Here is a 21,182-nt window from a genome sequence, read left to right as displayed (position 1 = left end):
CTCTTACGAGACATTTCAAAGCGTTTATATAGAGTGATGGCCCTCCTTGGGTAGCCTTTAATTAATGGCACAAATAAACATACGAAATGGAACTTGGAATAATTAACCAACTGTTGTGTTATAAGGCTAGCCACCCACTGATGATTAATGACTGGATATATGGCTCGGCTATTGGTCCACCAAATAATTTGAAATATGAGCAATGGAAAATAACACTACCATTCATTACTTATACGGAGTAATAATGGCCCTTGGTTCCCCCCGTCGGCTAGTAAGCATCACATAAGCAAATAAATTGGGACAAGATTTTAATTGGAAAATCATGGTTTGGAAGCAAGCTTCTATTAGTCAATGCCCTTTAGGTGTTTAAAGCATGGTATCATCTGGGGATATCTTCTCTGGGAAAAATACTTGTATCTAACTCCTTCAGATCGTTTGAAATGCAAACAGACCTTGGCTTAGAGCAGTGGTTCCCAACCTGTGGTCCGGGGACCCCTGGGGGTCCGTGAAGCCTCCTCAGGGGGTATGCGGCTGCATAGAAAGTTAAATAATATTAACAGATTAGGTCTCCAGCTTTCAGTAATGATTCAGGGGTGGGGTCCCTGGATTCCACTAAAGATTCAGTGGGGGGTCCCTGAGCTCCAGAATGACAAAGTAGGGGTCCACAGAAGTCAAAAGGTTGGGAACCACTGGCTTAGAGCGCTCCCATTTTTTTATTATATTTTCTAATTAATTTGGAGATCCCTAATTATAACCATTTGGAGGTTAAACTAACCATGTGTCAGTTGCATGCACAGGGCTGCATTTCAACCTTTTATAAATCCCTGAAAATCAATATACCTCATACCTTTCCTGAATGGAAAGAGAAAGGGGCGCGTGTTATTGGCCCCTTGAAGATAAGGAATGTAATTTGGCACTCATGACCGCACCAGAATCTGCTATCAGCATGCTTCAGTCTAAATCAGTTTATGTACCTCGAATGTTTTTATCTCATCTCCAGCACTTACGACGTATCAATAAAAGTCCAGACTAGAGCTGAGTTAGCTGCTGGACGGAAAAGGGGGACCTTTTGTATAAAAGTTTGAGTTGTTAAGTCCTCCAATTGATCTAACTCCTAAGTTGGCATTACTGAATATATTAGATGATGAGGTTTTCACGAATGTGGAGAAATACTTCAGCGGTCAGGGCTCGTACCTGGGAAAAGAGATACAACCTAACACAGGTGACAACCTCTTTCACCAAGTGTAACTAAATGGAAAGCTAATTTAGACATATGTTGTGTGCTAAAGAAGCCATTATAGGAGGCATATGGTAGTTCTCAGAAACACACAGGAATAAGGAGAAACTGGATACAGTATAGAGATAACACCACAGCATAATCTTAAAGATGCAGTGTGCCTCCTAAATACAGTTCTTAAATGTGACAAATAATGGTGTGGTGGGAGGGTGGGTGCAACAATGGAATATATAGTTTGCCTCTTTTTGAGCGGGGTCGGCCTGGTGCACACTGGAGTGAGCTCTGTGTGTTTATTCTTGAATTCAAACTATAAAATGTTCATGAAAAGAATATTTAAAAAGGTCATCACTTGACTGAACCCGTCAATGTCCTGCCTAAATTACTTACAGAGGTTGGCTTGACATTCTTCCAATCACATGGACACTGGACATTCCTTTGGGTGATGTTGGGTGATTGAATTCATTAGCTTCCTGATACCTTTTTGAGAAATTCTGTTGACTGAAAGTGAAGGATAAGCAGACATCTCTAGCACTCAGTCGATGACTGGATTTTGATCACTTAACCAGGGTATCCTCAGCTTGCCGTTGAACTGTAACGCATCAATGAGATCAAAGTGTGCATTTAATATCAATGTCTCCTATGACTACTCTAACAATTTTAGTGTGCACTAATATGAGATCCGAGGTCAATTCCATTTTTTAATCTACCCAGACCTTCTACAGTACTAGCAAAGACGTTTTAAGGCATGGGCAAAGAGGACTCCGGCCCAGGCCCCAGTCTTTCAAAGGGGGGCCTTGAAAGAGCCAGCTCTGTTCTGTAGAGTCTTGCTCTGATGACCTTGAATAATTCATAAACGGCTCTGCTAAAAATACCATTATCCTTGATTATTTTTTTTTGATGTGGGTGATATGTGGCAGTCTATAAAAAACATTTTGTCGATAAATGTTGTGTTTATATTTCATGTAACATTGCTAAAAAAATAATATTTGAGTTCAAAACATGACCTTCACATATGATAAGTGAGAGGGTGGCACAGATATTATTTGCAGTGATATTAATGAGCTGCTACCATGTTACAATATTGAAAGAACGTGTACACATTTAGAATTTGGTCATGCTTTTGCACTGTCAGTGACCTGGCTAAAGAGGGCATGAAAGATCTGGAAAAGGATCATAAATTCAAAGCTGTTCCGAACAGTGGCCCTCCAAAATACATTTGGCCCAGGGCCCCTAAAATTCTTAGGATGTCCCTGTGCATTGTATGTCAAGAGTTAACATTTTTTCTAGGCTTTGTGTTAATTCCCAGTCCTACCCTGGTGTTGCCTTAATCCAGTGATACAAAGTCAAAACTGCCGGTAAATGCAGATAAGCATCTTCACTTGGACCTCATTCAGCATCTTTAAAGAACGCACTTTCCTGCCTTCAGGGTGCGCAATGTGGCCAGGATCCCTACCATGGTAGTAGATTTCTTTGTTGTAGCTTTTACAATCGGCCCAACATTGCCATTGTAGACGTGCTGAGAGATATCCAACTACAGGACTTCCTTGTGTTGGAAGTCGAAATAAAGAGGGGTAAGACATGTCTCATACTAGAGAGCACATGCCAGAGAGTGGTATGAGTTGAAGTGTCATACATTCCACCCATAGTTAGTACACCATCATCAAATGAAACCAGCTTCCCTTTGATTCCTACTAGCACATTAATCTCAAAGTACAAAGGCCATAGTAGCACATTCTCTTAGACTCTTCAACTATATAAACAGAGTGCTAGAGTCAACACAGCAAACTGTTGTAATTCGAGGAGATGGAAAACCAGTGGAAATCGGTGTATACATGCCATGATTTCTTTAGGAGCACTTGCCAACTAGAACAGAGGTGCAAAGGTTGTCTGCTCAGTTATTGCTCATATTGTGTAGCACAACAACTGATCTTTCGCTATGCCGGCTGAATATATCAGTGTTTTCAGGTTAAAGATTCTTAAGCAGCAAAGATTTGCTGGATGACAGCACCATTAAGCACTCTCATGCAATATTCAAGGAAGATGCAGAGTTAGAAGCATGTGGTGTAAATTGAAAACCTCCAGCCCCTCCATCTCTCAAAAGCATGTATCCAGTCTTGATTCTGCAGAGCAGAGGAAAAAGGACAGGAAGCTCACAAATGCAAATATAGGCTTAGATTACGCGGGGTACATCAGTATAAAGCTACCTTAATTCAAATCCTGCCAGAGACTTTCTTATATGGTATGTTAATTCATGAACTCCCCCATGTTGCCCTGAGAAGTCAAAAACTCTTACTTTGAGAAGAAAATTCTATTGTGTTTATAACTCTTCATTAATGGAAATAAACACAGCGGTTTATGATTTTCAGTTTGGTAGCATTTTCTCATTGCCAGAATCGTGACATTTCCAAAGTTGTCGAGGAGATGAACCTTAGACACATTGGTCCAAAGAAGATTGAAAAAAATCATCATGTTCATAAATTATAGCCACACCATATCCTACACTAGCTTTTAAGTGTTTCTAGCAGCACTTAAGAGGTCATCTAAAACTATCATGAGCAATGGCTAAAAGATGGAAAACCTTTGTTTTATGATCACTGTTCTTGCAGTTTTCCTCTGCAGCGGATTGGATCTTTTTCTACCCAGCTTTGATCAGGAATCTTCCCTGTAGTAAACTATTTTAAGTGGTTGCCTTTTAAATATTAATCATTCCCAAAAAGTAATAGGATCACGGTTGTTAATGTTTTATGGATTCCATTGTAGCCTACCTATATGGGTTTTCTCAACTGAAAGTAGGACAGAAGTGTTCCAGCATGGCTGTTGCAGTCAGTATGCATCAGCACACGTGCATGACCCACTAATTCTGACTGGTGCTTAGAGGTAGCTGACTGAGACACTCTTGTGAACCCCTATGTGAGATCAAGATGTCAAACAACTATTTTTTTTGGAACAGTTTTTTTTAACATTTAGGCAGATCAGTACATAGCAAGACAATAAAATCTGAGCAAGCAGGACACTGACTTTAGCAGTCAATAAAATGATCACATTGGTGTACATAAGGATGACACAGCAATCACAGGATTATCCCATACTTTTCTGTAGATGTCTTATATTGTTTTTTATTTTTTGAACCAATTTTATTAGCTTTCAAAGACAATATTACAAATCCGCTATATTATCATTGTGCACATCTTTCACCATCTATCACACTATCAATGTACAATATCATAGATAGGCTGCAGTGGCGAGACAGGAGTTACTGATTCCTTTTTTCCCAAATTGTGAACAATTCGAACTCAATTAACAAACAAACTGGAAGATGCCTGTTATACTTGGCAGTATTATCACAGACAGGCGCATTGCTCTCTTAAAATTAAAACAGAGGGAGGAAACGGTACACAGTATTAACATAGCTTAATATTAGCACGATTTCTATGTATACACTTCCTCCCAGTTTCTGAGACCTCAGCCTTGTTAGATTACGACGACCGATTAGTCCCCACCAACATCCCTACTGTGGAGTAACATTATGTGGTTCTGGTATGTATATGTTCGGGGGAGGGGGTGAACCAGAATCTTTACTTAAACACCCTTCATTTCATTTATCGCAAATGTTAGGGTGCGATCATTAGGACTGCATTCGTTTTCTATACCCCTCCAACTCCTGTATGCACAGGTCCCATTCGTTAGCGATTGGTATTTTACGCTGCCTTCTGGCTTCTTTGCGTCTAAGCGTGACTGCTTCAACCTTACCCCACTTTAGCAAGTCAGCGCACCATTGGGTAAGTGTCGGGAGCTGGTGTGATTTCCAGTTCATAGCTATGGCTCTTCTACCTAGTATTAGTGAGAGGTCAATAAAGTGGCTCGCTGTATTTGCCCGTTTGAGGTGGCGAAACAGTCCCAAAAGGACACTCTCTACTGTATATAGAGTTATACGCGGGGTCAATCCTGCAAGGGTCTCTGCTGTTTGTTGCCAAAAGCAGCCCGATTCCGGACCAGGCCAGAACATACGTATCATATTGGCTGGCTACTGGTTCGTGACAACGGGGGCATCCCACTGAAGACCCAAACATTTTGTTCAGCGTATGTGGTGTAAGGTAGACCCTGTGTAGAATAGTGTACTGTATATATTGGAATTTTGAATTTCTCAATACTTTTTTATGGGAGATCAACACCTTGCTGCATTCCTTTTCCTGGAATTCCCTGCCCACATCTCTCTCCCATTTGTCATGCAACACCTGCAGGGGGGCTTGAGTCGTGTGTGCCGGCGCTCGGGTGAACCAAGTGATTAAATTCTTCCCACTTCTCATGACATGTAGTGCATGCACCAATGGGTGTGGGTCCAGCTCCGAGTCTGTTATTTGCCAGTGTTCCGACAGTATGGCAGTTAACCTAGCGTGTGCAATGAAGTATCCTCTTGGAACTCCCATTTCCGTGTGTAGGTGGTCAAAGGGCTCAAGCACCCCATCACGGAACAGGGAACCCTCTGTGCTAATCCCCCCTGCCTCCCACTGTCGCAGTCTTGCTTGGCCCAGCAGCATCCAAAAGGGCTTGAAGGCCTCTAATCTAATTTCAGGGGAATATGATAGAATCGGGGGCATGATTCTAATACTGAGCTTGTAACTAGCGTGGGCTACTGCCAATAATGTACTACAGTGTGGAGGCAGCAGATCAGTTGGGATAAATGTGTCCAGTACTAGATGCTGGACTTCTCTATGAATGTGTTGCTCCAATTCTTCTAGTAACCGGCCCGCCAGCCACCGAATTAGCCACTGCAGTTGTGCTGCTAAATAATAATGTTCATAGTTTAAAATTGGGGGCTCCCAACTCTCCCTTCTCAATTGGGAGTTGCAGTTTTCATAGAGCCACCCTGCATCGGCCCATGTTCCATATAAAGGTGCGCCCAATGCAGCATGCAGTGTATGAAAGACTTTCCTGGGAATAATTAGTGAAAGGTTTTGAAAGTAGTACAGAAGGCGTGGCAGTACAACCATTTTTGATAATGCAATCCTACTTGCACAGTAAGTGGTAGGGTGCACCAGAACATCATTTGAGATCGTATAGCTGTGATAGCTTTTGTAAGGTTCCCATCTGGTAGGTCTTGTTTGGCATGGTAAATGTTTATACTTAGATAGTGAAAGATGATGGGCTCCCAATGAATTTCTTTGGCATCTGCATGGAGGCGCTGCGAGGGACAGTGGGGAATTAACGGTTACAGACTTGACTTAACCCAATTAACCCCAAGACCGGACGCTGCTTTAAAGACAGACAGTATCTGAGTTATGGCACTTACTCCCTGCCTTATATCACATATATAAATCAGCACATCATCTGCATGTAAGGAAGCAACATGCATACTTCCATCTAATGGAATTCCCCATTCCGCTCCTTTCTGCGGAGTGTCTGTGCCAACGGCTCCATCACCAAGGCGTAGAGTAATGGGAACGGAGGGCAGCATTGGCGTGTCTCCCTTGTCACTGGGAAGGCAGGGGATATACACTGTCCTGTCTTCACTTGGGCTATAGGGTCCATATATAATAGTTGTATAAGTTCATTCATGTGCCCCGTAATGCCAAAGGCAGTTATGGTGGAAAACATGTAGCTCCAGTCTAGCATATCAAATGCTTTTTTGAGGTCTAGGACCAAACATGCTGCATATGGCCATTGTGCCGGAGCCCTTTCCATTATTCTGTACAGTCAAAGTATGTTAGGTGTTGTGGATCTGCCCGGGACAATGCCCTTCTGGTCTATATGTATTAGTTGGGGTATCTGTGCTAGGAGCCGAGAGGCTATCAGTTTAACCAGTATTTTATGTACGGACCCAAGCATAGAGAGAGGGTGATAAGAAGCTAGTTCTTGTGGGTTTTTTCCTGGTTTGGGCAGAGATATCAACAAATATTCCCTCACAGACAGTGGGAGCCGACCATCCTGTCATGCCGTCTGATAGACATCTAGTAGCTTGGGCGCTAACATTAGTAGATACGTTTCATAAAACTCAATAGGGTACCCATCAATTCCTGAGATCTTCCCTGTAGCTGAGGTCTGTACTGCTTCACAGGTATCTTGCGTCGTAATGGGCGCATTAAGGGCTTCTACGCCAGAGGGCGCAGCGCTAATAGGACTATTCCCTGCACAAAGGCCCGTATACTCTGGGTTCTGTTTACTGGTGGGGGGTTGTATAGTTCTCGGTAGTATGCAGTTAAAGCATCATGAATATCTACTTGCGTGGTAATCAGACACATGGGGGATAATCTTAATGCTGTTTGTCAGCGGTGTGGGGGCCAAGCTACGCAGCAGCCAGGCCAGTAAATGTCCCGACTTATTTCCTTCAGCATGCATCCTTGCCTGGTACGCTCTAAGGTCAAGATATCGTAGCTGTTCTATCAACTGAGCGTGTGTCCCTGTAGCTGTAAGTAATTGATGCTTTCCTTCTGGCGATGCCTGAGACTTGAGTTCTACCTCTCTAAGCGTAGTTTCTAAACACGTTAATTCCTTGTGTATCGTCGCTCGGACTCCCACTTTTGTATGGACACAATTCCCCCATATTACTACCTTCAGTGCCTCCCATTCAAATGCACTTGCAGTTGCTGTACCTCAATTATCTGTCAAGTAGTGTGTTAGGGTTTCACATGTGCTTTTCTGAAATCCCTGGTTCTCCAGCATTGCAGGTTGCAGCCTCCATGTGGGAACCGGTGGTCTTGGCTGCCCCCATTGAAAGCATACTAATAAGGGATTATGATCAGAGAATGTTTTCCCAAGATACTCTGCTGCTTTAACTAATAGTTGTGTGGGGGAGTGACAGATTATATAATCCAGTCAGACTAGTAGGTCATGTGGTATAGAACAGTGTGAGAATTGTCTGGCTTCTGGATGTAGTACTCGCCAACAATCGTGCTATGCCCACAGCTGCATCCATTGGGAGAAGTGAGCGGCTTCTGACACCACTGGTGAAGCTGGCAATGGGGGATATGAACAATCCTGATCTACGTTAAGTACACTGTTAAAATCCCTACCCACAATCCATGGTCGATGTGCCCATTTGACCAGTACTGCAGATATAGGTGCAAAAAACGCAGCTTGGTTAACATTAGGGGCATAAACGCTGCCTAACAGCACAGGTCTGCTGTCCAGGTGCCCCTCTACAAAAACGTAACAACCTTCTGAGTCTATTTTCATTTTATTAGATTGAAACAGGACCCCTGCACAGATCCAAACCATGGCTCTACACGCAAATCCAGAGAATGTGGTGCAGTACCATTGTCCCAGTCATCTGTGCTGTAATCTACCATCCTGTTGTATTGCATGTCTCTTCCTGGTGGTGCCCAGATCCCGAATATTCCATGTTACTACTTTAATTTCTGCCATTTAATCTGGTCTATTAAAAGAGCATCCAGAATGATGACCATAGTCCATTGCTGGATGATGCTATTTATTGCGCCTGTGTGTCTCATGCATCTTCCTTGAACTTGATTTTGAATTAAACTGATCCCCATAACTCTCATCCCAGGGCTACCCTGAACAATTAGGTATGCCCAAAACATAATCCCAAACAATGGGGCCTCCATTTTGCCCAGCAGTGTGAACTGTGGGCACCCAGGAGCAGGGCAGGGGGTTAGTTGGCCCACAGCACAGTGTGAGCGTGTTTTTCAGTGTGTGCGCCGCCAATATCATATTGAGTAGCTTTATACCGTTTCATAGTTTAAATAGGTAATCCTAGCAATCTTTGACAGCAGCACCCGTGACCCAGCAGATGAAGGGGAGCAATCCTGCCTCCGGCTCCTGCATTGTCAGACAATGTGTTCCTAGAGTAGCATGTCTGCTGTTTGCAGGGTTACCTCTGGCAGCGCGTCAGATAGAGTTTCATTGGCTGAGGCCTCCGACTCCGAGTCGGTGTGCCGCTCATGTCTTATCTGCGATATTATCAGACCTTCATCCATCCATAATGCTGTTGCAGCGGTCAGTGCCTTTTCTGCTCTATTTTCGCCTGGGCCAGGGTAGGCGCCCCTGTCGCTTTATCTATTCCAGGCTCTTGGGGAGTTTTTCTGCTACGCTTCCCTCTCTGCGGCTGGTCTGGGTGTACATTCGGGATGAAGACTTGGAAACCTCAGACCGTCGCTGTTCCCCCCAGTCCTAAGCGTCCATAGGTTCTGTAAAGAAGATGCTGGTACCATTGGCTATTACCTTGAGTCTGGTCGGGAACAGCAAGGACTACGTTAACCCTGCCTGGTGCAGGCCCTTCATTATGCCCTCAAAGGAGGCCCGCTGTCGCTGGACAGCAGCTGCGTAATCCAGCAACAAGTAGATGCGTGAGTTCTCATATTGAAGTGGCGGCGCTGTGCATATGTTCTGTAGTACTGTTTCTTTATCCCTATAATTAAGAAGGTAAATCAGCACCGGTCTGAGTGGCATTCCAGCTGGCTGTCTACGGGCTGGAACTCTATGTGCTCGTTCTACAATGTAATATGGAGACAATGCTTTTGTTCCCACCGTTAGAGCCAGCCAAGTCTAAAAAATGCTATGGGGTCTAGTTCTTCCGCCCACTCCGGGAATCCCACTATTCAGATATTGTTCCGGCGGGATCGTCCTTCTGAATCCTTCACCCGGTGCTCCAATTCTCAGATCTTACCAGTGAGGGAGCTAACTTTCTCCTCCAGTTCCGTTATCGATGGCCGTGCTTCTTTTAGCTCGCTCTCTCAGTTAGCCACTCTTATGGATAGTTTCCTCTGGTCTTCCCGTAGCAAGCATACCTCTACTGCCACCGCATCAACTCCATTGCGCAAGTCTTGGCCAGTGGGCGCTATGTCTTCTAGGATTTTGTCCAATTTATCATCATGAAGGGTGGGGGCCAGATCCACCTCTACACTCCTCGTCTCCGGAAGGCTTGGAGGCGCAGTCACCCTCCGTTCCTGAGCACCCGCGCTGGAACCTCCTCTCTTCCCCATAACACCAATCTTGTGATTGGGGGCACAGCTCCTCTACAACAGCGCCTCACCACCAGCGAAGCAGCTTGTAAGCGATGCGTTGTCTGTTGCTGTTTCTTCTGATCTGCTAGGTGCTGTTTCTTGTTAAGGGGGGTCAAGAGAGATCAAGCACCACACCACTGGCCTGTAGTTATGTAGAACGCTGCAATATCAGGGCAGGTTCCCCCTTTAACACCCCAGCATGCGACCAGGCTATCCGTTCACGTAGTACTGCAATAGCCTACTCCTGTCTACCTGCATTACTGGTGCTCCCTCAGGCCAGTTTTCCACTTTAGCTCAATGTTGTACCATACAGGGGGTCTCCGTAAGCACCTCCAGCGTCATCCTTGCCTCACCCATGTCTCATGTTGGGGCACAGTCTGGCCTGCCTCATCTGGGAGACCCATGACTTAGTAGTAGGGACATTCCCTGTAGTCAAGGCCCAGCAGGGGGGATTGGTGGGGGTCGTCCTCCAAGGCGACGTCACTCCGTCCACCTCCTCCTCACCACAACTCAGGGCACTCTTGGTGTTCTCCAGTTATTCCTTCCTCCTCCTCTGCACATAGCGGGGGCACGGTCCCAAGGAGCAGAAGGACAGCAAGAGAGGCAGTGGGCACATCCCCCACGCTGTGTCCAAGCCTTCCCTCCGCTCATCCGAGTCAGATCGCTGCCTCCTCACCTCATCACAGCACGTGGTCAACGCAGCTGTCAGCTGTGGTCGGCTCCATGTGTCCTTCCAGGGCCCCTTGTGCCTCAGGTGCTCAGCTTCGTCGCTCTTCTCAATGGTCACGTCTGGGGAGTCCAATTCAGAAGACGCCAGGTCAGGTAAGGAGATCGTGTAAGACTGGGGATGTACCCCTTTCAGGACTCTCTGCAGTCCCCACTGCTCACTGTGGTCGATAGGCCCTCTCAGCATACCGCACACTGGCTGCCTCTCTCTCCTCGCATCATGGTGCACGGCAGGCCCGACAGTCCGCCGCAGGCAGTGCCACTCTCCAGAAGGCCCCCCAACCGTTTCAGGATTCTCAGCAAGCTTCCCGAGTCTTGGCCACTCGGCGCTGTTGCTCTCCTCGACATTAAGTTCCGGGAAGTGGCATTATTTCCCTAAGTTGTGAGTCAGGCGGCCGAGCTCTTCTAAGAGCCGCCCACCATCTTGCAGCATCACGTCACGCCCCCATAAATGTCTTATATTGTATGGCAACCAGCAGGAGAGACTCACTGTCACATGCAGATAACTGATAGTCCAGGGCCATGGACCATCATGGCCTCATAGAAGTAGAGCTGGAACCATACAGTCTTTAGCTAGAGGCCAAGGCAGATAACTAAGTCTGTAGCAGCTTCCAAATGTCTCTTGGCAGCATAAGTCCCTGTCCATACCTCACACAGTCATTCCCTTGACCAGTCCTAAAAACGGGGGGGCTTGCCACAGCCCCCACACACACACCATGGCAACCCTGCTCTTACCCAGTAGCAACGCTGTGGCACTGAGTTTGAGATATCCTCTCATTACATTCTTGATGTATTTAAGGAGAACAGTATCAGGGGTGAGCTGGGAGGTATGTTCTATCGTGTTGGTCACAGCCCCTTTAACCTGTTCCTAGAATGTAGTAACTTCAAAGCAAGTCCATGCAAGGTGAAGAAAGTCTGCTCCCCAAGCACCTTGACGTTGTCATCTGGTGTCATTTGTGTGACTTTACCTTGCCAGAATCATCGGTGTCAAGTAAACCCTATGCAGCTATTTATACTGTATTATTCAACACCTTTCATTAGGGGAGACATCCTTGCTGTGCTGACAGCAATAGTGCCACATCGTGTCTGTAAACTTCATGCCCCGGTCCCCCAACAATTACATGCGCCCAGGAGGAGGGGTATTTCCCTCTATGCACTCCATAACTGCAGTGTACGATCTGGTTATGAGCTTATGTGGGTAGGCTGTGGATAGTGAAGAACTACTTCTTGATGGTCAGTTGGGTTTATGTTTTGTTGTAGTACTTTATGAACACGTTTGACAGTTCACTCTCTTTTCCAGGATTTCTGGCATATTTTGTTATCCTCGCTTCCATTGGTCTCTTTTAAAGAATGTTTCCTGTCGATCAGGTGCTTGATTTATCAAATTACTAAAAGTGGAAAATCTGTAGTCTGAACTTCAGAAATTAGGAGTTCGATGGCATCTGTCGCTGTAGATACACATGTTGTGCATAGCCCGCCATCTGGTGTTGGGTCGGAGTGTTACAAGTTGTTTTTCTTCGAAGAAGTCTTTCGAGTCACGGGACCGAGGGACTCCTCCTCTTTGTCTCCATTGCGCATGGGCGTCGACTCCATCTTCGATTGTTTTCTTTCCGCCATCTGGTTCGGACGTGTTCCTTTCGCTCCGGGTTTCGGAACGGAAAGTTAGCTCAAAATCGGAAAATTACGTCGGTATTATTGCGAACGGGATCGGGTTAGATAGTATCGACATCGCATCGAAACGATAACATCTCCGTTGCCCTTCGGGGTAGTTTTCGATCCCCCGTCGGGGCCTGGTCGGCCCGACCGCGTGTGACACCGACGCTGATGGAACGGACCCCGTTCCGATTCTGTCCTAAATGCCACAACAAATACCCATATACAGACCAACATTCGGTCTGTAACCTGTGCCTGTCGCCCGAGCACAGGGAAGAAACTTGTGAGGCCTGTCGTGCGTTCCGGTCCCGAAAGACGCTCCGTGACCGACGAGCCAGAAGACTGCAAATGGCGTCCACGCCGACAGGACACCGAGAATTCGAGGAACAAGAAGAAGTAGAAGCCTTCTCGATCCATGAATCGGACTCGGACGAATTCGACGACCATGAAACAGTGAGTAAGACGTTGAAGATAGCACATAAGAAAACTGACAAGGCCCAGGGGACGCCACTGCCATCAGGCCATGGCTCAACCCATAAAAGCGGTGACCGACCATCGGCACCGAAAAAGGCCGAAATAGTGCCGAGATCGTCCGACTCGGGTCGAGACACAGGCACCCAGCCATCTCGGGACCGAGATAGTGCTGCCGGCAAAGATCGACGCCGAGAAAGCGGAGCCGAAGCTGCTCGACGCAGAGACAGCGGCACCGAGAAGGATCGACGCCGAGAGGGTTCGACTCCGAAAAAGAGAAAAATCGCCTCAGAGCCGAAAAAGAGCGTGGACATAGTTTCGGTGCCAAAACGACCCGCAACCGAGCCAACTACCGGTTCCTATTCAGAGGAACAATCACTGGCCTCTCAAATGCGAAAGCATAGATTCGAAGAGGAATTACAATCCACCGAGGTGGACCACACTCAAAAAAGGATTTTTATACAGAGTGGAACAGGGAAAATAAGCACCCTTCCCCCTATTAGGAGGAAGAGGAGACTTGAATTCCAACAAGAACTGGCACCACAAACAAAACTGGTGAAGAAGGTAACTCCGCCACCCTCTCCTCCACCTGTAGTTCACATTTCACCGGCACAGACTCCGTCACATTCACCGGCTCACACCACCTTAAGCCAAGGTGACCAGGACCAAGATGCTTGGGACTTATACGACGCCCCAGTGTCAGACAACAGTCCAGAGGCGTATCCTACAAAGCCCTCACCACCAGAAGACAGCACAGCATATTCACAAGTGGTGGCTAGAGCAGCACAGTTCCATAACGTGTCTCTACACTCGGAGCCTGTCGAGGATGACTTCCTCTTCAACACCCTCTCTTCCACACATAGCACCTACCAAAGCCTGCCTATGCTCCCAGGAATGCTAAGGCACGCAAAGGACATATTCAAAGAGCCTGTCAAGAGTAGGGCAATAACACCGAGGGTGGAAAAGAAATATAAAGGCCCTCCCACAGACCCAGCTTTCATCACCTCACAACTGCCGCCAGATTCGGTTGTGGTAGGGGCAGCTCGCAAGAGAGCAAACTCTCACACATCGGGCGATGCACCACCCCCGGATAAGGAGAGCCGCAAGTTCGATGCAGCCGGTAAAAGGGTCGCAGTACAGGCTGCAAACCAGTGGCGCATCGCTAACTCTCAAGCGCTCCTAGCGCGATATGACAGAGCCCACTGGGACGAGATGCAACACCTAATTGAGCATCTACCCACAGAACTACAAAAGAGGGCGAAACAAGTGGTTGAGGAGGGCCAAAACATCTCCAATAACCAGATACGCTCCTCTATGGACGCAGCGGACACAGTGGCAAGAACAATTAACACGGCAGTAACCATACGAAGGCACGCGTGGCTACGAACATCTGGTTTTAAACCAGAGATACAGCAGGCGGTGCTCAATATGCCATTCAATGAGCAACAATTGTTCGGACCTGAAGTGGACACGGCAATTGAGAAGCTAAAAAAGGACACTGACACTGCAAAAGCCATGGGCGCGCTCTACTCCCCGCAGAGCAGAGGCACTTTCAACACCTTCCGCAAGACAACCTTTAGAGGGGGGTTTCGGGGTCAAGCCACACAGGCCAGTACCTCACATTCAACACCGTCCACCTACCAGGGACAGTACCAAAGGGGAGGCTTTCGGGGCCAATACAGAGGAGGACAATTCCCTAGAAGCAGGGGAAGATTTCAAAGCCCCAAAACACCTACAACCAAACAGTGACTCACACGTCACTCATCCCCTCCACACAACACCAGTGGGGGGAAGAATAGGTCAGTATTACCAAGCGTGGGAGAAAATAACAACAGACACTTGGGTCTTAGCAATTATCCAACATGGTTATTGCATAGAATTTCTACAAATCTCTCCAAACATACCACCAAGATCACAGAATATATCAAAACAACATTCGGACCTCCTAGAAATAGAAGTTCAAGCATTACTGCAAAAGAACGCAATAGAACTGGTACCGGATGCACAAAGAAATACAGGGGTTTACTCACTGTACTTTCTAATACCAAAGAAGGACAAAACACTGAGACCAATCCTAGACCTCAGAACATTAAACACATACATCAAATCAGAACACTTTCACATGGTCACGCTACAGGAAGTGTTACCATTGCTAAAGCAACAAGATTACATGACAACCTTAGATCTCAAGGACGCGTATTTCCACATACCAATACATCCGTCGCACAGAAAATACCTAAGGTTCGTATTCAAAGGAATACATTACCAATTCAAAGTATTGCCGTTCGGTTTAACAACTGCACCAAGAGTCTTCACAAAATGCCTAGCAGTAGTGGCTGCACACATCAGAAGGCAGCAAATACACGTATTCCCGTATCTAGACGACTGGCTAATCAAGACCGACTCACTGACAAGGTGCTCACACCACACAGATCAGGTCATACAAACCCTTTACAAACTCGGTTTCACCATCAACTATGCGAAATCACACATTCTGCCGTGCAAAGTACAACAATACCTAGGAGCGACAATAGACACAACAAGGGGAATAGCCACTCCAAGTCCACAAAGGGTTCAAAATTTCCAAAAGATTATACAACGCATGTATCCAACACAAAGAATACAGGCGAAGATGATATTACAACTCCTAGGCATGATGTCCTCATGCATAGCCATTGTCCCAAACGCAAGGTTGCACATGCGGCCCTTACAACAGTGCCTAGCATCACAATGGTCACAAGCACAGGGTCAGCTTCTAGATCTGGTGTTGATAGACCGCCTAACATACCTCTCGCTTCTATGGTGGAACAATATAAATTTAAACAAAGGGCGGCCTTTCCAAGACCCAGTGCCACAATACGTGATAACAACAGATGCTTCCATGACAGGGTGGGGAGCACACCTCAATCAACACAGCATACAAGGACAATGGGACGTACATCAGAGAAAGCTGCATATAAATCACCTCGAACTACTAGCAGTTTTCCAAGCATTAAAAGCATTTCAACCAGTCATAACTCACAAATACATTCTTGTCAAAACGGACAACATGACAACAATGTATTATCTAAAGAAACAGGGGGGGACACACTCGACACAGCTGTGCCTTCTGGCACACAAAATATGGCAATGGGCAATTCACAACCACATTCGCCTAATAGCACAGTTTATTCCAGGGATCCAGAATCAACTTGCAGACAATCTCTCTCGAGATCACCAACAAGTCCACGAATGGGAAATTCACCCCCAAATTCTAAACACTTACTTCAAACGTTGGGGAACACCTCAAATAGACTTATTTGCAACAAAGGAGAACGCAAAATGCCAAAACTTCGCATCCAGATACCCACACAGGCAGTCTCAAGGCAATGCCCTATGGATGAACTGGTCAGGGATATTTGCGTACGCTTTTCCCCCTCTCCCTCTCCTTCCATATCTAGTAAACAAATTGAGCCAAAACAAACTCAAACTCATACTGATAGCGCCAACATGGGCAAGGCAACCATGGTACACAACACTGCTAGACCTATCAGTAGTACCCCACGTCAAGTTGCTCAACAGGCCAGATCTGTTAACACAACACAAACAACAGGTCAGGCATCCAAACCCAGCATCGCTGAATCTAGCAATCTGGCTCCTGAAATCCTAGAATTCGGACACTTAAACCTCACACAAGAATGTATGGAAGTCATAAAGCAAGCTAGAAGACCATCCACTAGACACTGCTATGCAAGCAAATGGAAAAGGTTTGTTTGCTACTGCCATCAGAATCAAATTCAACCATTACACGCATCTCCAAAGGATGTAGTGGGTTACTTACTACACTTACAAAAATCGAACCTGGCCTTCTCTTCCATTAAAATACACCTCGCAGCAATATCTGCATACCTGCAGATTACCCATTCATCTTCACTATTTAGGATACCTGTCATTAAAGCGTTTATGGAAGGCCTCAAAAGAATTATACCACCAAGGACACCACCTGTTCCTTCATGGAACCTCAACATTGTCTTAACAAGACTCATGGGTCCACCCTTTGAACCTATGCATTCTTGCGAAATACAATTCCTAACCTGGAAAGTTGCATTTCTCATCGCCATCACATCTCTAAGAAGAGTAAGTGAAATTCAGGCGTTTACAATACAAGAACCTTTTATCCAACTACACAAAAATAAAGTAGTCCTAAGGACCAATCCTAAATTTTTGCCAAAAGTTATTTCACCGTTCCATCTAAATCAAACGGTAGAGTTACCAGTGTTCTTCCCACAGCCAGATTCCATAGCTGAAAGGGCACTACATACATTAGACGTCAAGAGAGCACTAATGTACTACATCGACAGAACTAAAAACATCAGAAAAACTAAACAACTGTTTATTGCATTTCAAAAACCTCACGCAGGAAACCCAATATCAAAACAGGGTATAGCCAGATGGATAGTTAAGTGCATCCAAATCTGCTACCTTAAAGCAAAAAGACAACTGCCCATTACACCAAGGGCACACTCAACCAGAAAGAAAGGCGCTACAGATGCCATCGAACTGAAAATGTCACTTACCCAGTGTACATCTGTTCGTGGCATCAGTCGCTGAAGATTCACATGTGCCCACCCACCTCCCCGGGAGCCTGTAGCCGTTTGGAAGTTAGCCTCAACTTTGTACATTTGTAAATATATTAAATCTTAAATAGGTACATACTTATTCACTCCATTGCATGGGCACTATTACTAACAAACAACTCCTACCTCACCCTCTGCGGGGGAAACAATCGAAGATGGAGTCGACGCCCATGCGCAATGGAGACAAAGAGGAGGAGTCCCTCGGTCCCGTGACTCGAAAGACTTCTTCGAAGAAAAACAACTTGTAACACTCCGACCCAACACCAGATGGCGGGCTATGCACAACATGTGAATCTTCAGCGACTGATGCCACGAACAGATGTACACTGGGTAAGTGACATTTTCATTATCACATAAAGGTTTGTAGTTTACAGTTTCACTCTTTTTTGAGTGTTTTTTTTTTGTGCCTTCTTGTGTGGTGGTTATATCCAAGTGAGCTTCAGAATAGTTACCTCTAGTTGGGCACTAAAAGTAACCTGCATGTCTGCACAATGGGAACATTTGTCACTTTATGTGGCCCTGCTGTTTTCCACCTGGGAGGAACTACCTTAAATACACAATATATCACATAATCCAACATAGAGACAGACTTCCATCAAACACTAAAGCCTGTATCACGTGATATTGGAATTATATGTAACACTCTTCAAGAGGTTTAATGAAAATAGCCTTTCATCTAATCTTGAAGTCTATATCATTTGACACTGGATTTATATGTTATATGTTGGATTATGTGACAGATTGTGTAGTATGCTAACGAATCTCCTTTCTTTTGAAAAACAATAATGTGAAATAATATGATATGTGGATTTTGGGATTGCTTTGGCACTCAGTTTGATGATATTTGAGATACTGCCTCTCTGGAACAAATGCAATGTACTGTTTAAACTGTAGGTATATTCCTAGGAACTATGTTTTCATCGTGTACTAGGCTGGGAAATTCGTAGCTTCAAGGAAACTACACAGTAAAAGCAAGGCCAGACCCGCATTGAGCCCAAGTGCCTTCACACTGTCTGTATCACGCCTTGAACTGTGATAATTCCTTTAGCAATCCGTTTGTCAGAATTGTGATGTTCCCTAGGTGATTTGTTCTGAAGAGTTGATGGTGATAAAAATAAATCTCTTCTATTCATTTCCATAGCCTGCCTATCAGCATGCCATTTATTTTGGTCTTGTTCTTACCAACAGCTTACTTGTATTTTGTCATGGTATAGAAAGACATGCTCTTCACCTGAGAGAGTGAGGTGAAATGGTGGTCTTCTCACTGGCTGAGCAGTATGATTGTAAGGAGAATATTCCTTACTGTAGGCACAGCAGGCAAAAGTCATTCTCAACATGAAGAGGCTGCCATTAAGGTGCATGTAAGCGATGTTGCTTTCTGGAACTACACAGCTTCTGAGTCTCATGAAAATGCAAGTAATATAGTAATTCCCGCTGCTATCCTTGTGGAATGCTGTCTAGCCTGTCTTGACCACTCAGGTATGTAGATGTGCAAGAATACATGTGCAGCTGGGTGTGTGTGATCACTATAAGCAATTTACACAGACCATAAGTGGGGTGCAGAGTGATTTAAGTGTTAAATATGTGCCCACAAGTTGTTCGTGCTGCCAATGTGAGTCTCCGAGGTCTGCCTGTCTAGCAGTATTCCAGCTGTACTTCATATCTGATGGAGACTTCTGGTTGCAGATTCCTTATCTTTGAATTTCCCCAGGCATCAGACTGGATCCGGAGATTTTTCTTCGAGCAGTACCTCTACGCGCCGTCAGGTGGCATCGGTCGACTCCAAGGACGTCATTGGCGTTGTTTTCGCCGTGATGACATTGCGGTCATATATAGGCCCCACCCCGGCGCACTGACGTCAGTTTCTTTTCACGACTTTCCACGCCAGCAGCGTGGAGCCATGAAGAACACTGAGTGGTGCGCCAGAACTAGGGCCCTTAAAGGGAAGTTCCTCTCCCTAGAAATCAGTTCGCATTGCGGGGAGGATGGGTGGGTCAGTAAGGAATCTGCAACTAGAATATGTCTCTACCAAATATATTGTTACCAAAGGTAAGTAATTTGTACATCTGATAGAGACTTCTAGTTGTGGATTCCTTACCTTTGAATTGATACCTGAGCAAAACCATCCCCGGTGGTGGGCTGCGAACCAAGATCACACCAAGAAGCCCTGCAGGATCGAACGGCCAAAGTAGCCGTCCCTTTGGACCTGATTGTCCAAGTAGTAGTGTTTGGTAAAAGTATGCAGAGATGGCCACGTCGCTGCCTGACAGATGTCCAGGACTGGAACGCCCCGTGCTAGCGCTGTGGTAGCGGCAGTAGCTCTGGTGGAGTGAGCTCGCAAACCTTCCGGAGGTTGCTTTTTAGCCAGAGCATAGCACATTTTGATGCATAAGAGTACCTGTCGTGAAATGGTCCTCTTCTTCACCGCCTTTACCTTCTTTGCACCCACATATTCCACAAAGAGTTGATCGTCTACCTGGAAGTCTGTGGTACGATCAAGATAGAACGCCAAAGCTCTTTTTTATTAATCCGTGTGTTACCCACTTGACATCTATCATCACATACAACACTACATGTTAAACCTTCACCATATAACCATTTTCTGATTTAGCATATAAGTTTAAACCAAGTGCCAGTGACATCATTTTTGTTTATGTAGAACAGCAAATGCACATATGTTTATTTAACTGTTTAAAACAACACAGCACTACCTTGTTTTATCATCTATTTTACATTCTTCTGCTTCTACAGATGTTAAATTATTTCAGGAGAATTTCACCGACATACACCCAACAGATCCAAGATTTCATAAAGCAAAGGTTATTCTTCTACAACCTCAGTGCTCGGGCTCGGGCGTTTGTGATCCAGTGGAGTTTATTTTGAATGAGCATGGAGGTATTTTCTTTTAATTAAAGTGGTAATGTTGCTGTTGATTTTGTACTTGAAAAATATGCTCAAAATGTGCTAATGTGAATGTTGGTTTTGTGCTTGAAATTTGGTTGTGTACAACAATTGTAATATCAGAAAACTAAGGTTACTGAATAGTGTTCATAAATATATCAAAAAAAATCTTTCGTAATGTCACTGTTGATTTTGTACTTTAAAAATATGCTCAAAATGTGCTAATGTGAATGTTGGTTTTGTGCTTGAAATTTGGTTGTGTAGAACAATTGTAATACCTGAAAACTAAGGTTACTGAACGGTGTTTATAAATATATTATGTTGTATGACTGGATGCATCACAATTCCCTGATTCTGTATAGAATTATAGATGGGTATCATTGAATTACGGGGATTTCCGTCACCAAGGGGTTCTAAGTGACGTCATATGGACAACAAGAGTAAAGGTCAAGTTCTCTATGATGTTATTGTAGTTGATCCTGTTATTTTATTGGGACTCAGGAGGTTAGCATAGCCTTTTGGCTTGCAAGCCTGTGCCCCCGTCAACCAGTGAATTTTACCTACTTAGCTTCCCCTGTTTTAGCCCATTAATTTTATTATTTCTTTTTAAATGGCTTC

At 45.2% G+C, this 21,182-nt stretch overlaps 1 protein-coding gene across 3 annotated transcripts in view; it reads left to right on the top strand.

The window, feature by feature from the left end:
• Positions 1–21,182, top strand: part of NSUN7 (NOP2/Sun RNA methyltransferase family member 7) — a 1,148,229-nt gene that overhangs the window by 729,643 nt on the left and 397,404 nt on the right. For all 3 annotated transcript variants that reach the window (XM_069201939.1, XM_069201936.1, XM_069201945.1), the window contains one exon: positions 20,415–20,558. In XM_069201939.1, coding sequence (XP_069058040.1) covers positions 20,415–20,558 — 144 coding nt within the window. The remainder of the gene's footprint in view (positions 1–20,414; positions 20,559–21,182) is intronic.

Source organism: Pleurodeles waltl, chromosome 1_2, assembly GCF_031143425.1.
Source record: "Pleurodeles waltl isolate 20211129_DDA chromosome 1_2, aPleWal1.hap1.20221129, whole genome shotgun sequence".
NCBI lineage: Eukaryota > Metazoa > Chordata > Amphibia > Caudata > Salamandridae > Pleurodeles > Pleurodeles waltl.
Note: the sequence above shows the minus strand (reverse complement) of the source record. Positions and strands in the feature narration are given on the sequence as shown.